This window comes from Apiospora kogelbergensis (assembly GCF_038363985.1).
Source record: "Apiospora kogelbergensis strain CBS 113332 chromosome Unknown utg000007l_segment0_segment0, whole genome shotgun sequence".
Taxonomy (NCBI): Eukaryota; Fungi; Ascomycota; class Sordariomycetes; order Amphisphaeriales; family Apiosporaceae; genus Apiospora; species Apiospora kogelbergensis.
In genome coordinates, this window is record NW_027117424.1 from 2,626,163 (window position 1) to 2,639,701 (window position 13,539).

The following is a 13,539-nucleotide window of genomic DNA, read 5'->3' on the forward strand; positions in this document are numbered from 1 at the left end:
GTGAAGGTGGGAAAAGTTGTAGTGGGGTACGATGTTCGGCGCAGAGGAGTCAGGGTATGACTCTGGTGGTGGCGGGGTAATGGTAAAGCTGAGAGCAGGATGGGCGCCGGTGCAGGTGCAGGTGCAGGTGCAGGTGCCGGTGCTGAAGGCAAGTGCGAGCGCAAATGCGAACACTGCTGCTGCTCAATTCCAGAGTCGAGACCCGGACCAGGTCTAGAAGATGCTGGAGCCGAGCAGTAGAAAGTTCTACAAGATTTAGTCACTCCGCCTATAAACAACGTCGGCCCTCGACTGCCACTGCCGACGCATTGCTGGACTTTCATTCGGGATTCCTTTCACTCGCTATTATATGCACACCACCTTCGGAAACAGAAGCCTATAGGATCAGCGTCGATGTCGATGCTGGGAGACAGTCACGTTCACCAAAGACTCCGTGACTCAATCTTCCTCCGATAACCGCTTGCTCGCTCGCTTGCTTGCTTGCATTGAATTGAACCGAATTTGATTGGGTGAGACAGAGAGGAGGCTGGAATGCGATAGAGAGATTGAAGAGAGTCATTTGCGCTTACTTCGAAAATGATGGAGGCTCACTTTGGTGGACCAAGCTTCAGCACCATCCCCGCCGTTGGTGCTTTTGCCGGTCCGCTATCCAGCTACGACTTGCTGCCCCCCCAGCGATCCCCCTCGGCCATGTCGCCGCCAATCACACAGCGCAACATGCGCAAAAGGAAAGCCGAGTCGCAAGACAACGAGAGACTTTCTAAGAGATTGAGTCTGCTCAACTTGGGTATGTCCCATCCGCTCCTCTTTTCTGTGTGTCTGCTTCTTGTTGTCCAATTATCGTGTCTTGCGACTGACGTTGTTGTCCCATCGCGTAGAACAAAATGGCCAGAAGCTCTACGTGCCCGTGGAGAGCCCCCATCTCCGGCCCACCGAGGCCAATTCGTTGAAGCAGATTCCCGAGAGCGACGAAATGGAACTCGACAACTCCAAGCACAAGGTCTACATCTACGATCTCGACGCCGAGTTGTCCGACAGCGGCGAGTCGGACGACGGGAAGCTTGTGTTCCTGCCGGACATCCAAAAGCATTTGCGCCAGAATCGTCGCATCCCTCCTTCCATCCTCGCAAACAGAGATGGTGAGCTGGCCGGCATGCAGATGGTGCTGTATAGCGAACCCACCTCCCTGACCGTCCCTGAGGAGCAAGACAGCGTGCGCAAGGCCATCATCGAGTCCAGAGCTCGGCTCCGACAAAAGCAGAAAGAAGGTACCATGGATGTCGAGGCTTCGCCTTCGTCGTCGGGGTCGAGCGCATCAACGAATCTCCGGCTGAGGACACCCAACGGGCTGAATAACCTAGCCAATGACCCTCCCTCGAACGGGGTCAGCAGCGGGCCCTATGATGAATCGGTCGAGTACGACCCAGATGCGATGGATATGGACTAATGGAATTTAGCGAATACTGCGGATGATACCCATGAAGCATTTACTTGAACAGGGTGGTTGGTTCAACATGGCGTTGTCAATCACAATAAGGAGTACACTGTAATTTGGCTGACACTTTTAGGATATTTATGGCTGCTTTTAATCAATACAATGGATTTGCCTATTCCTGATAGTACAAGGCCGTCACAGGCTGGTATATCGTCCAAGTCGGCTGCGCACTGAAGGTGGTCCGGTTCAGGTATAATTGCTCCTCGAACGCCAGCACCGTCATGATCCTCGGCCGTTATAATCCCATCTAACACACATCATGTTGCCTCCACCAAGCAAAACAGCGAACAAAAGCTCAGGCTTCGAATGTTTATTAACGGACTGGTCCCTAACGTCGAGGGGGTCGGCGAACGGGTCCTGGCCGGGTCGGGTGGCAACTGGCGGCGGAGGTCCGGGGGGCGCTGCGTATTCCTCAGCCGGTCGGTGTGTCACGCCTTGAACTGTGTCGTCTTTGCCGTATCCAGGAGGCATCGGGCCAGGCTGATACTGTGGCGGCATGGGCTGCATGCCGTAGGCGCCAGGGGGCGGGGGCGGATATTGCATGTATTGCACGTTGTCGGGGTTTCTGTAGCGCGGATCCGTCTTGGCCAGTTCACTTCTCGGAATGAGCCATCGGTGGTAGGCCATGGGCGCTAAGCCCTTGCTCACCCGCCGGCGTGCGTGCCATCGTCCAACGAAGATCCAGGTCAGTGTGATGAAGAGTAGGCCGGCAAAGATAGACCATCTAATTATGATACCAGTCTGTTCATTTGCAACATGCATTAGCCTGGATTCTGGTCAAGATTGGGATATTGGGGCTTGGCGAGGCGGCTGTGTTTACCTTGGTATGCCAGAATGGAATCACCCGGCCATCGGACAAGCGGACCCATCCAGGCGGCAAATCGTCGTTGTTGGCGCGAGCAGTGAGCTTGAAGGCATCGATCATGACGGTGCCGACTCGCGGCCTAGGCATGGTGAAAGCACCCATGTTTGAATGGTGTTGGTTTCTTGTGTGTTATCACTGGCGTCCCTGGACGTTTCGTTTCCTTCCTCTTTTTGGATGGGTGTTGATTAAAAGCTGTAGTGGTATAAGAATAGTCGAAAGCAGAGAAAGAAACAAGAGCCGGCCTGCTGTAAGGAGTTGGAAAAGGAGATCCTTGCTCCCGTGTATTTGTATGGAATGGAAGTAGAGAAGAAACAAATGAGTGAGCAATGTCAACACCGGCTCAAAGTAACACTATCAAAGTACTGTAGGTGGGAAAGGCTAGAAGAAAAGGCAGGTGCCAAGAGGAATCCAACTTAAGTGCTCCTTCCCCAGAAAGTTGTCATTTCACGTGCAATGCGTAACGTCGCAATCAATAAGGGTGAGAGTCTGCGGCAAACGTGTTACAGAAGCGAGGAACCCTGAAACTCCGGATCGCTCAAGCCGCCCGCTTTTGGACTGCCCCAAGTAGGGATGCACGGGCGACGGGGTCGGTCTTTTGTGGATATTATATCGCATCCTCACAGAAAACCTTCTGCAAGTCTGCGCTTGCTCTCCCACTGCATCCTCACTGTTAATTGTAGGCATGGACGCTTTGGTAGCCACAGTCGACTGCAGGAACGCCATTGCCAGATAGATACTGAAACATCGAAACGCCAAGTGCCAGGCAGATTGCCGTCGCTGCCGATCGCTGTTGTTTCTCAGTTCCGCCCTGCTGCGCCGATGAGGTGGAGTTCTCATTCTTGACGGGCCTATCGGTTCACATGTTGCTCGAGGCTCCAAGGATGCGAAATAAAGTCCAGAGTTAAGCCAGTTGTTCGGATAAAGAATACGAATACTGGCCAGCAAAAAGCTTGTCTGCCTTTGATGATGTTGATGACAGGGAGCTGGCCTGGACGCCTAACCGGCAACAACCGTTTGGGTGTATATCTCGGCACAGTGCTCGGTAGATATAGCCGTTATCGTCATCCCAGCCCATCTGGTTTGAAGACCGCGGGAACACAGCCGTCGAGAGTCGGGACGGATCAGCAGAGAAACAAAACGAAACAGGATGACGACCGAGGCCTCCAACGTGGATGGTGGCCAGTCTGGAGATCACTGTGAAAGAAACCATCTGAAGGGCATCCGAGTGATGCGCGTGCCTCTGGGCTCAGCCTCGAAGTCCTGCCGTTTTTGCCGGATTCGCAAACCCCTGCGCCACTGCTCCGGCGTTTCGAGTCACAGCGTTTGTACTCCTGGCTCGGGCTCCGGTCAGCCCCGGGTATGCGACGGGGAAGCGGGGGATGTACATGGCTTGGACCGTATCAGTCGTCTATCGACATCTTCGCTCGAGTTTGCTGCCGTCAGAGCGTAGTTATCGAGTTTTGTTTGGCTGTAGGCAAGATAATGCCTGGGTAGTCAGTGGCAGAGAAACCGAGATCGCGCTTATGTTTTCTCCGGGGCAGTGAGTATATCACGATAACATATTATGACGCAGTCGGTCAGCCTGCCGCAGATTGGCTCTATTGAATTATGGATGATACACCAGTTCAGTCACATGCTTGGCCATCTGTATGTCCAATGTCTCGTCCTATTGATTGTCGGTGGCTAATTTGCTAGTGGCCTTTGCAGCCAGCTGTCACTATCATCCTCCGAGAATAGGAAGCCATGTACGTCGTTGCCGGTTAACCCCAATGCCTGTAAATCATGGCAAACCTGTCCGTAGACCATGAGTCATGTCTCCAGGGGCAGCATCGCCCCTGTGGTTGAATCAGACACCGTGCCATTTAAGGCATTGACGGAATACGCAATGAGCAAGGGTCCACATCGTAAGTTGTGCTTAAGGAAGACCCCAAGGCTGGTCCCTCAAGTTCGTTGGGTGGTGTGGCCTCGTCCTGTGGCCAGTATACACGGTCGATTATCGCCTTGAGTAGAGGCATAGTTGCTGTCGGGCAACTTACAGCCGAAGAGATACTAGAAAACAGCCTGCAGGTGCCCAGTCAACTCATCTCCATTGGATATCAGAGCATGTGGATGACGATATGCTATATAAGTTGACCATACTCAACGTTTCGGCGAACAAAACGGACAGTCCCTAGCGCATCGCTGTAAAACTTGCCACAAGAGAGTGGCTCATATGTAGTACACGAAGACCAAGTCCTTCAACTTAAATTTCCGGGAGGAATCCTCGAGCGGCCAAGTCGTTACCTGGCTTAATCATCGGCCTATACAACTGTCAAATACTAGGACCCTAGCATGCCCAAAACCTCCGCTTCAGATATGACAGGATTTTGAACGCCGGCAGTAAGTATGGCAAACCCTTGCAGGAAGCACGTCGCTTTGGTTCTCGCAAGCCTAACGCGGAGCTAGTTTGGATATTAGTAGTACAGAGAAGGTCGTTCAAGATGGACACTCCTCTAATGTGGTAACCAATATTCTGAATTACATGTAGAGATGTGTCACGAGTAAAGCACATTTGCTATCACCAAGTATTTGCTCTGCAAAAAGCTGGCATGCCATTATGGAAACTTGAAGGAAATGTTCAATCCACTCATGCTCGTTCTTCTTCCCTGGTTGTTTGGCGCCGACCCTCCAGAGTGCTTCTTCATTACGACAGTAGGAAGAAAGCATGCTATACTGCGAGACTCAGTTGGATTTTCAACATAAATGCAATAAACGCAAGAGTATTGGGAGTGCTTTGCCTTATTCTAGTTGCATATTGGTTAAAACCAGCCCACATCTTAGGGAAACTAAAAAGGGGGCTGTTTCGCGTCACCAGGCTGACCACACCTTCATACAGAGCTACAGCATAGAAAATAGCAAAAATAAAAATGCGGACAGCCTCCAACATCCAGCGGCTATAATAGAGAACGACCAAAAAGGAAATACGAGCAAATGGTCAAAAACATACAACACCGAGGATTCCCAGGTCGTCACCGACCCTAGTACTAATTCGGCTCTCTGCTGCTTATATATGGGAGAGCGGACGGGATCCCTAGCATTCAGCAGGATGTGGTCGTATGTGAGAGTGTGATGCTTTACAAATAATTATGTTGTAATAAAGTTGTGCTTGTTTCTAACCCCCTTCTTTTTAGTTCGCTGGCACATATAGCCACGTGGAGTCCTTGCATTTCAGCATGCTTCGCCAATGCGCACGTAAATTCCTTGGAGATCATCTGGCTGGTTTCTAGTAATTGATCAATTCCTGAAGAGCAATACGAAATTGACCAAAAGACTTTTAAGAAGTCCCATAGATGGTATGTAATGTCAAATCTGTGAATATGATGTTGCTGTATTGATAAAGCCAAGTTACGGCGTACAGCAGAGAGGTAAACCACTCTATCATATTACCAACCACTTAGGTAGAGTATACAACAAAATGCTAGAAAGAGAAAATACACAGCCATATCATCCATGTATCGTGTTCCGCGGAGGGAGTGAGCCATTTACAGCAGGAAGACCCCGAATAGTGCAGCCGAAAAAACCACGCCTGCTGTCATAGAGCCAGACAGGATTCCCCGGTTAGTAGCAGCAGCGGCACTGTGGTCGGCAGTAGATGACGCAGTAGCAGCCGAGCGGTCGTACGAAGCCTGGGCGGACGAGGCGACTGCCTGCGCGCTCTTGACCGCCACCGAGGCCGAGGATTTGGCCTCGCCCGTCGCGGTTGCCTCGACACCCTCGTAACTAGACGCGACGGACTGCGCGCTCTTGACGACCTCGCTCGCGTGTTTGGTGGCCGAGTCGGCCGCGGTAGCGGCGACGCTTTGCGCGCTTGCTGCGACAGAAGAGGCGTGGCTCACGGCGGAGTCACCCGCGGTGGCGGCGACGCTTCCGGCGCTCTCGACCACCTCGCTGGCGTGCTTGGTGGCCGAGTCCACGATCGACTGCCAGTCCGCTCGCTTGTTAGCCCAGTGCGCCGCGATGGCCGATGCGGCCGCCTGCGCTTGGGACGCAGCCGCCAGGGCTGCGGCCTCTGCTTCCTGCCAAGTATCGCGCTTCTGCTGCGAGTTTTCGGCGGCAACCTGGTTGGCATGGGCCACCGCTGCACTTGCGACTGCAAGGGCAGATGCTTCTTGGTCCTTCCAGCTAAGTTTTGGGTGTATCAGCATCATCAGTGAACTCTAGTTGCATGACGTGGTTGAGAAGTATGGGTGATGTCTCAAACTTACCCTTGGCCGTTGGCAGCAGCGGACGCTACAGCCAATGCAGCTGCTACATCGTCTTGCCAGCCGCGCCGTCCAAACTGCCCAGCGATCTTGGAGGCTTGGGTCTGGGCAGCGCTCGCGGCGGAGAGGGCCGTATCGCGGACGTCTTCCCAACTGCGATCGACGACCTTGCGTTTTTCTCCGCCAAACTGCTGAGCGATGGCGGAAGACTGGGCCTGGGCGGCAGAGGCGGCAGCCAACGCGGCGGCCTCGTCGTCGTGCCACTGCGAGACAATTTTTGATTAGCAATTTGTGCTGTGAAATAATAGAGGTGTCCGTGTAGAAACTCGTGCTAATATCACGACGAGAAAGTACCGATTTGGAATGGGGAGATTGGGGGTTGACGTGGAATCATTGTGAAACTCCGAAAAGGGGTTGAAGATGAAAACATACATCTCGCTTCCCGAATTGGGCAGCAATAGCATTGGCTGCAGCTTCAGCAGAGGAGGCGGCAGCGAGGGCGGAATCCCTCACGCTCTGCCAGTCCTGGCGGCCCACGAGAACCGGCGCCGGAGTGATTCTTGGAGCTGGTTGAGCCGCGTGAGCCACGGTCAAGCCGGCCATCACGAGGGAAGAGGTCACGAAATGCATGGCTGTTCAATTGAGAGACTCGAGATGTATGTTTTAGAAGATGAATTGAGCTTCCCAAATGACTATGGAAAATGATAATGGGCGAGGGTATGTCTAGTTACGGAAGATGAGGTGAATAAAAGTCGAATAGATACTTTTCTTTTTCTTCTGTTGCTTAGATTGGTTTCCTGATTTTGAGGGACCAACTGCAACTTGCGAGACAACCCATATTTTATAAGTCAGGGCAATGTTGACTTTCAACGCAGGCAATGCGGTGATCACCGATCGTCTACGCGCTGGTGGATGAGATGGGTGGCAGCATACCTGCCATCACAACATCGTTCCTGACGACATAGCGTGCCGCCTTCGTGTCACGACGGTGGAGGATAGTGTTTCCTTACACTGACCCGAGGGGATGGCACAGGTCATCGTCGGAAGCATACGATGTGTGGTTCCTCCCAGGTGCAGCGGAGTACTTCTTTGATGATGCTGTATAGACCAAGGATCTTCTTCACCTGAAGCCTGCGCCATAGAGTAATCCCGGCACTTGACAAATCCCACTATAGAAGGCCCCATAGCCACTTAACTCGGCGTTGATTCCTCCCTGTGAGGGCTACGAGGGACGCCGTTGCTCCGAAACACTGTGGCTCGCTCTAGTATTGGCGCAAAGCCTCGAGAAGCCATACAGACAATGCTGTCGGGATCGCAGTGCCGATTGCGATGAAGCTTGGATTCCACCGATGACCACCCGTCATGGTGGTGGTTATGCATTGCCTTAGCGCTGGAGATGGACTCGGGGTGTATGTACTTCTTACATCTAAGAAGTATTAACCTTCACAAGTGGCGCAAGCGGCGACGGCAAGTGCAAACTTGCTTTTTGTTCTTTCTCTCCGGCTTTCAACATCTGGGAAGAGCTACACGACTAGTCTGGAGCCATGACGTTTGGAAGATAAGGCCCCTTGATAAATTTCTCTATCTCACTATTAGATATGTAAGTCCTTGTGATGTTTTTCACGATCTGCAACACTAGTGACAGGAGCATGGACAGCCAAAAGAAAGCATACATTATTACAAGTGATGCCGATCATTCCGCCATCTTTTGCTATCAGCTCACTTCGGCAACGCAGCCTGGTGGGTGTTGCTGTAAGTCTTCGGGAGCGAGCTGGTCTCGATGTGGATTGGCTCACCGGACTGACCCCAACTAGGTTCTGAATACCTTCCACCACGCGTGCGACTGTTGGCGCAATGATTCACATCCTTGCCTTGGCCTGAGCAACCGTTCTGTGCCGTCAAAATGGCGAAGCTGAAAAGAGCTGAAAACAGAGACGATGCTGCAAACCACTGGGGTTGACTATGGCCAAATGCGAATGGGGTCATCGACTACGTTTACGTGAGATCCGATTGGCCCTGTGGTGTCTGTACCGTGCTGCCAGTCCATCGACTGACTGTTACCAGCCAATTGTCTGGGCGAGCGGGACACTGGAAGGTCTTGGCTACCCATCCCCTGTCTCAGAAAGCGTCTAGTCCCAGATCGTGTGCACATAGTGCTGGATGGTGCGTGATATCGGTACGATGTGGGCTTGGGGAATGTCCCAGAAGTCAATGGACATGCCCGAAATAGCATCAATCGTAAGCCATGAGATAGGATGGGCCCGGGCCGTCATCTGTCCTATCAATAGCACAAAGGGTCGTTCGGCCTCGATCAATGTCCCATTCGGATGCAGGCTCTTGTCTGGCTGTCACCTCAGGCCTCCATGCAACCCCTTTGGATATCGATGATACGCTATTGCTAGATGTGAAGGATCTCGTTCACATTCGGACTTGGCACGATCATAAAGCCAAAAACTCGGAGTCTGGATCGATCTCGCGCAAGCTAGCTTCCTCATCAGGCATGTCGATGTACTCGTACTCGTAATGAAGCCACTCCGGCGACCGATGGGCGAGGAACGCTCGACTTTGTTGATCCCAGGCAAAGTCGGCTGACCATGGGATGTAGCGCGGCCAGCTGGTGTATTTCGTATCGTGGCCAATGAAACACTCCCAGCTCATCCAGCTCTTGATCGGGGGCTTTCGCTGTCGGAAGCGGTAGATGTAATCGAAGTCCTCTGCGGAATCCCGTAGCGGGCAGTCGTCGTAGATGTGTGCCCTGGCCAGATTGCATTTGGGGCACCCATCTATCCTCCCCCCCTCGTCAACCGGTCCCACACAGTCCCGAATGGTATGTCCCTCTCGATTACAGTTTCCACATTTGATAGATCTGGAACGGCGAGATAGTCTCGGTCGGGGTGCCGCGTTGATGATGCCCTTGGGAGGGGTCTGGCTCCGCTCCTGGCAAGTTGCAGTCGAGCTGGAGGAGGAGGAGGAGGAGGAGGAGGATTTACTGTCTGATGGACCTGAAACGTTTCTCACTATGATCTCGAGGAAATCCTTCTCCCCAGCTGCCACGAGGTTATAAAGAGATTGCTCTGACATGCGGACCTGAGCAGGACCATTTCGATGAAGAGATAGGCCTTTCTGTAGCACCACCGAGAGTGCCTGTAGTGACTCCCAATGCTCACTGTCGTCTAGAATGGACGGGCTACACAGCGTCGTGTCGGAAATTCCTGGTGATATCGCCGGAGGCGTCATTTGCGGTTCCATTTTGGACACTCTGGACGATGGTTGGCCACGAACAGTTTGAGACAAAATAGCGATCAAGTCTGAAAACATACTGACTGTGATGGCTGCGAACGCAGATAACAAAGACGATCTATTTCCACTGGCACGACGAAGAGGACAATGGCGATTCTTGTCAGAGGTGATCGAAACATTCAGCATAACGCGTTTGAAAACCAAACAAAGAATCATCTCGAAACGGTTCTAACTAGTCGTGTTATCTACTTAATAAGAAATAATGGGCTGGTTCGGACGGAATTAGGGTTAGGTTGAGTGTTTGGCTTCATGAAGCCGAATCTGCACGCCCGTGCCCGAGCGGTTCTCAATCGCGTGGTGAAGCCTGATTCGACCGTCGCCCTGTTCCATGTTCTCGATGCGGTCATATTTCTGGCAGAACCGGGAGACAATGTAGCTGACCTCCTGCCGACCGAATTGTTCTGTGCCGTCGAGGTGTTTTGTTAGCTTGTGTCCATGCCTCTTTGGGGGCCTTAGGGGTCTCAGGGACAAGGGGTTGTTGTAGAATTCAACGTACGGCCGAGGCACTTCCGAGCACCGGCTCCAAATGGAACCCATTCAAAGCCCGGACGGTGAGTTGCCCACCGCTCCGGACGGAACTCCTCGGCATCTTCGCCCCAGATGTCCTTGCGGTGCTGCATGGCATACAGGGGGATCAAGACCTGAGTACCTTTCGGTGCAAAGACCGGAGACTTCCCGTCCGGCCCACCTCCAGCGGGCAGGACCGTGTCTCTCTGAGCGCGGCGCTCGTTCATGGGAATAACGGTCGCGATTCGCAGCGACTCGTTGATTACCCACTGCATGTAGTTGAAATTGTTCAGGGCACGGAAGTCGGCCTGTCTCTCACCAAATTGCTCCAGGACTGCATCGCGGAGCTTCTGGTAGACGACGGGGTGGCGGGCGAGGAAGTAGAAGACCCAGCCCAGAAGACAGCCCGTGGTGTCGCGTCCGGCAATCAGGACGTGCAGGGTCTCGTTCCTGAGCTCCCTGGCATTTTGGGTGTCTTTGGCGAGCTCGCTGAGCAGGTTGTATCGACCAGCCTTCTCCGAAGCAGTCTTCTTTTCTTTGGAGGCCAGTCGCTCGGCAACAATGGAGTCAGCGAAATCGTGGATGGTGTCGCAATGCTCCTTGAATTCCTTGCTGTTCAAGAGCCAGTAGAACTTGGCAAGCGCGCCCCGTTTGTCAATCCAGACTTTCGCTTCGTTGAAATGATGGTCGATCTCTCGGCCGTTCTTGTCCTTGATGGCGCCGCCCTCCTTGAGCGCGTAAGTGGAGCGGCCGAAGATGAAGTCGGTAGATGTGTCCAGGGTGAGCTTGAACAAGAGCGGAGCAAGATCCACCGTGTCGGTCCAGCCCGTCGACGAGTCGGCTTGGAGGCGGGCGTACAGGTTTTGCAAGTGTTCCTCCTCGAGGTTCGGGTCACTGATCATCTCCCTAGAGAACTGTGGTCGCAGTAGACTGCGGCTGTGTTTCCAGATGTCGCCACGGCTGGTGAAGATGCCCTTGCCGAGCAGGGGCATCCAGCTGGCCTGGCGTGTGTCGCTGATATCAAAGTCTGGGCTCGTGAAGAGAGCCCGGCAGTTCTCAGGGTCGCGGGTGACGAGCAGCTCGTAGTCCATGATGGGTACCTTGACAGTATGGCAGTCGAGGCCGAAGGAGTTCATCGTGTCGACGACGAACTGAGGACCCCTGTCCTCCTTGGTCGCCCTCATCGACGCCCTCAGGATCGAGTTGCCCAGCAGATTCTGGCTGCGGTACACCGGGGGCGACTGGCAGCCCAGAGTTGCGGCCTTCTCATTATTGCGACGTTTCCTGACTTTGGACTTGGCGATGGTGTAGACCACCAGGGCGACAAGGAGGACCAGGGTAGCCTTAGCGTATCGATGCATCTTAGCGACGGGAGAGATTTTGTGAATCCCCAGAAAATAAAATTGGCCAAACAGAAGAAAGCGAGGGAGGCGCAAAACAAGGGGTTATGCGTACGTAGGATGGATGTACAGGATGGGATGTACAGGGCGGGATCTGCAGGGGCGAGGGACAACGCAACACATGGAATCGTAACAACCGTCAAACCGGGGGGTCAGTAACTCCAGCCCAGCCCAGAACAATACAGCTGATACAGAACAAAAAGAAAACCGATATTTGGCTGACCATGTGACTCAATCAACCGCCGGCATGTCTTCTGATGGGTTGATAATAATCTCCCCACTATGCAAACTACTGCACGAGCGGGCTTCCTGCCGGATAGGCGGCTATGCAATGGCATCGAGAGAAGCCTTGTCATCTCGCCGAGGGCGTTCCTCCAGCTATGGGCGGGCAGAACCTTATGCTTGCTGCTACTGTTCTTGTACTTAACAGAAAGCTAACCAATATCTCTCATAAGCTTGAGTACTTTGTATGAGCTGGGTGGCTGGTGTGCTAACCAAGTAGGCGCGGCTTGGACAGCGCCGTCCCGACAGTTGGCGTTCTCTGCCATGTCTGCCGTTTCCCATGATATGGGGTTTGATCAAGCCTGGTCTAGTGACGAGGGGCTAAATCCCGAGAAAAGGAAGCATTTGTCGTCGACAAAGCCCCCTGCATCCGACTAGTATAGCACTTCTACTAGGAGCTACTTTCCTTTTCTAGCAATTTATCCTGGCCGCTGGAATATTCCCAGGTACCGCTTTTATAGTAACCCCTATAACTGACCTAAAGCAACAAGGATGAAACGGCTCAGTTTAGCGAAACCATACCGTCTCAATCTGATAGTGCGAGCCCGCGTAAGAATAAGTAAGCAGGCAACTGAAGCGCGTGTTGACGTACGTGGTAGAATTTGGATCTTCGTTTAGGGAGCAATAGGCTCAGGTCCGCTTAACCAGTCAGTTCACATCGAAATGTCGATCACTTCATAACCGTCCAGCAAACCCCCATTCTTCATTGTGATTCTCAAGTCACTGCATCGGTTCCATCCATTTCCCCATTATACCTGAGACCCCAAACACTCTTTTGTCAATGCCACTGTTCCCCAGTGCATAGGTCAAACCCACCTGTCTAGCAACTTATTACTGCTGCCATCTGTTTGCTCCCCTATATCAAGATACCTACAGTCACTATGCGTCCCAGCGTGATCCTCTTCACCTTTGCGACCGCGGTCACCAGTCGTCCTCTGCTCGGACTCGACAAGGTCGTCTATGAAGTCGGGCAGCTTGGCGGCGGCGGGGGTCTGGTCAACGTAGCTCCCAATGTAAGCCCCAAAGTCGGCCTCAGCAATGACAACTCCTGCACGGGCATTGGTGTCTCAGCGTGCGACCCCATCAATGTTGGCGGTACCCAGGGTTCCAACAATAACAGCAACAACAAGGAGAAGACCAACACCCCGGCCCCTTCGGGTCAAAGCGGTGGCCTTATCAACTTGGCTCCTGTCGTCTCTCCGGATGTCGACTTATCCAACGACAACAGCTGCACTGGCATCGGTATCTCGGTGTGCGATCCCATCAATGTTAAAGGGACACAAAACTCCCACAACTCCTGAAGCTGAAAAGAAGGCATATATTTTGCCATCACCTTTAAAGTTGGATTGTCTTGTCTTCTTCCGTTGCTGCGTGTTCTTAGAATCTTGGGAGTTGAGGTCGTGTTACGTTCTTCCCCACGCACTACGCTCAGGGGGAAACATAGGGGTC

The 13,539-nt window shown here is 52.9% G+C and overlaps 7 protein-coding genes across 7 annotated transcripts; 3 read left to right on the top strand and 4 right to left on the bottom strand.

Moving 5' to 3' along the window:
• Positions 1–31: 31 nt before the first annotated feature.
• Positions 32–217, top strand: PG998_011196 (uncharacterized protein; the record flags this gene model as incomplete). The annotated part of the gene is made up of 1 exon (XM_066878012.1): positions 32–217. One exon carries the CDS (start codon positions 32–34, stop codon positions 215–217), a length of 186 nt encoding a protein of 61 aa, XP_066727066.1.
• A 359-nt stretch (positions 218–576) lies between these two features.
• On the top strand, positions 577–1,447 carry PG998_011197 (uncharacterized protein; the record flags this gene model as incomplete). The annotated part of the gene is made up of 2 exons (XM_066878013.1): positions 577–787; positions 879–1,447. 2 exons carry the CDS (start codon positions 577–579, stop codon positions 1,445–1,447), a joined length of 780 nt encoding a protein of 259 aa, XP_066727067.1.
• Positions 1,448–1,753: 306 nt separating this feature from the next.
• Positions 1,754–2,462, bottom strand: PG998_011198 (uncharacterized protein; the record flags this gene model as incomplete). The annotated part of the gene is made up of 2 exons (XM_066878014.1): positions 1,754–2,236; positions 2,316–2,462. Coding segments are annotated over 2 exons (630 nt in total), but the record flags the coding sequence as incomplete, so codon positions are not given.
• Positions 2,463–5,881: 3,419 nt separating this feature from the next.
• On the bottom strand, positions 5,882–7,231 carry PG998_011199 (uncharacterized protein; the record flags this gene model as incomplete). The annotated part of the gene is made up of 3 exons (XM_066878015.1): positions 5,882–6,521; positions 6,605–6,864; positions 7,034–7,231. The coding sequence occupies 3 exons, from the start codon at positions 7,229–7,231 to the stop codon at positions 5,882–5,884; spliced, it is 1,098 nt and encodes a 365-aa protein (XP_066727069.1).
• Positions 7,232–9,040: 1,809 nt separating this feature from the next.
• PG998_011200 (uncharacterized protein) lies at positions 9,041–9,850 on the bottom strand (the record flags this gene model as incomplete). Its single annotated transcript, XM_066878016.1, has 1 exon — positions 9,041–9,850. One exon carries the CDS (start codon positions 9,848–9,850, stop codon positions 9,041–9,043), a length of 810 nt encoding a protein of 269 aa, XP_066727070.1.
• A 279-nt stretch (positions 9,851–10,129) lies between these two features.
• PG998_011201 (uncharacterized protein) lies at positions 10,130–11,769 on the bottom strand (the record flags this gene model as incomplete). The annotated part of the gene is made up of 2 exons (XM_066878017.1): positions 10,130–10,302; positions 10,398–11,769. The coding sequence occupies 2 exons, from the start codon at positions 11,767–11,769 to the stop codon at positions 10,130–10,132; spliced, it is 1,545 nt and encodes a 514-aa protein (XP_066727071.1).
• A 1,202-nt stretch (positions 11,770–12,971) lies between these two features.
• On the top strand, positions 12,972–13,391 carry PG998_011202 (uncharacterized protein; the record flags this gene model as incomplete). The annotated part of the gene is made up of 1 exon (XM_066878018.1): positions 12,972–13,391. The coding sequence occupies one exon, from the start codon at positions 12,972–12,974 to the stop codon at positions 13,389–13,391; it is 420 nt and encodes a 139-aa protein (XP_066727072.1).
• Positions 13,392–13,539: the final 148 nt, after the last annotated feature.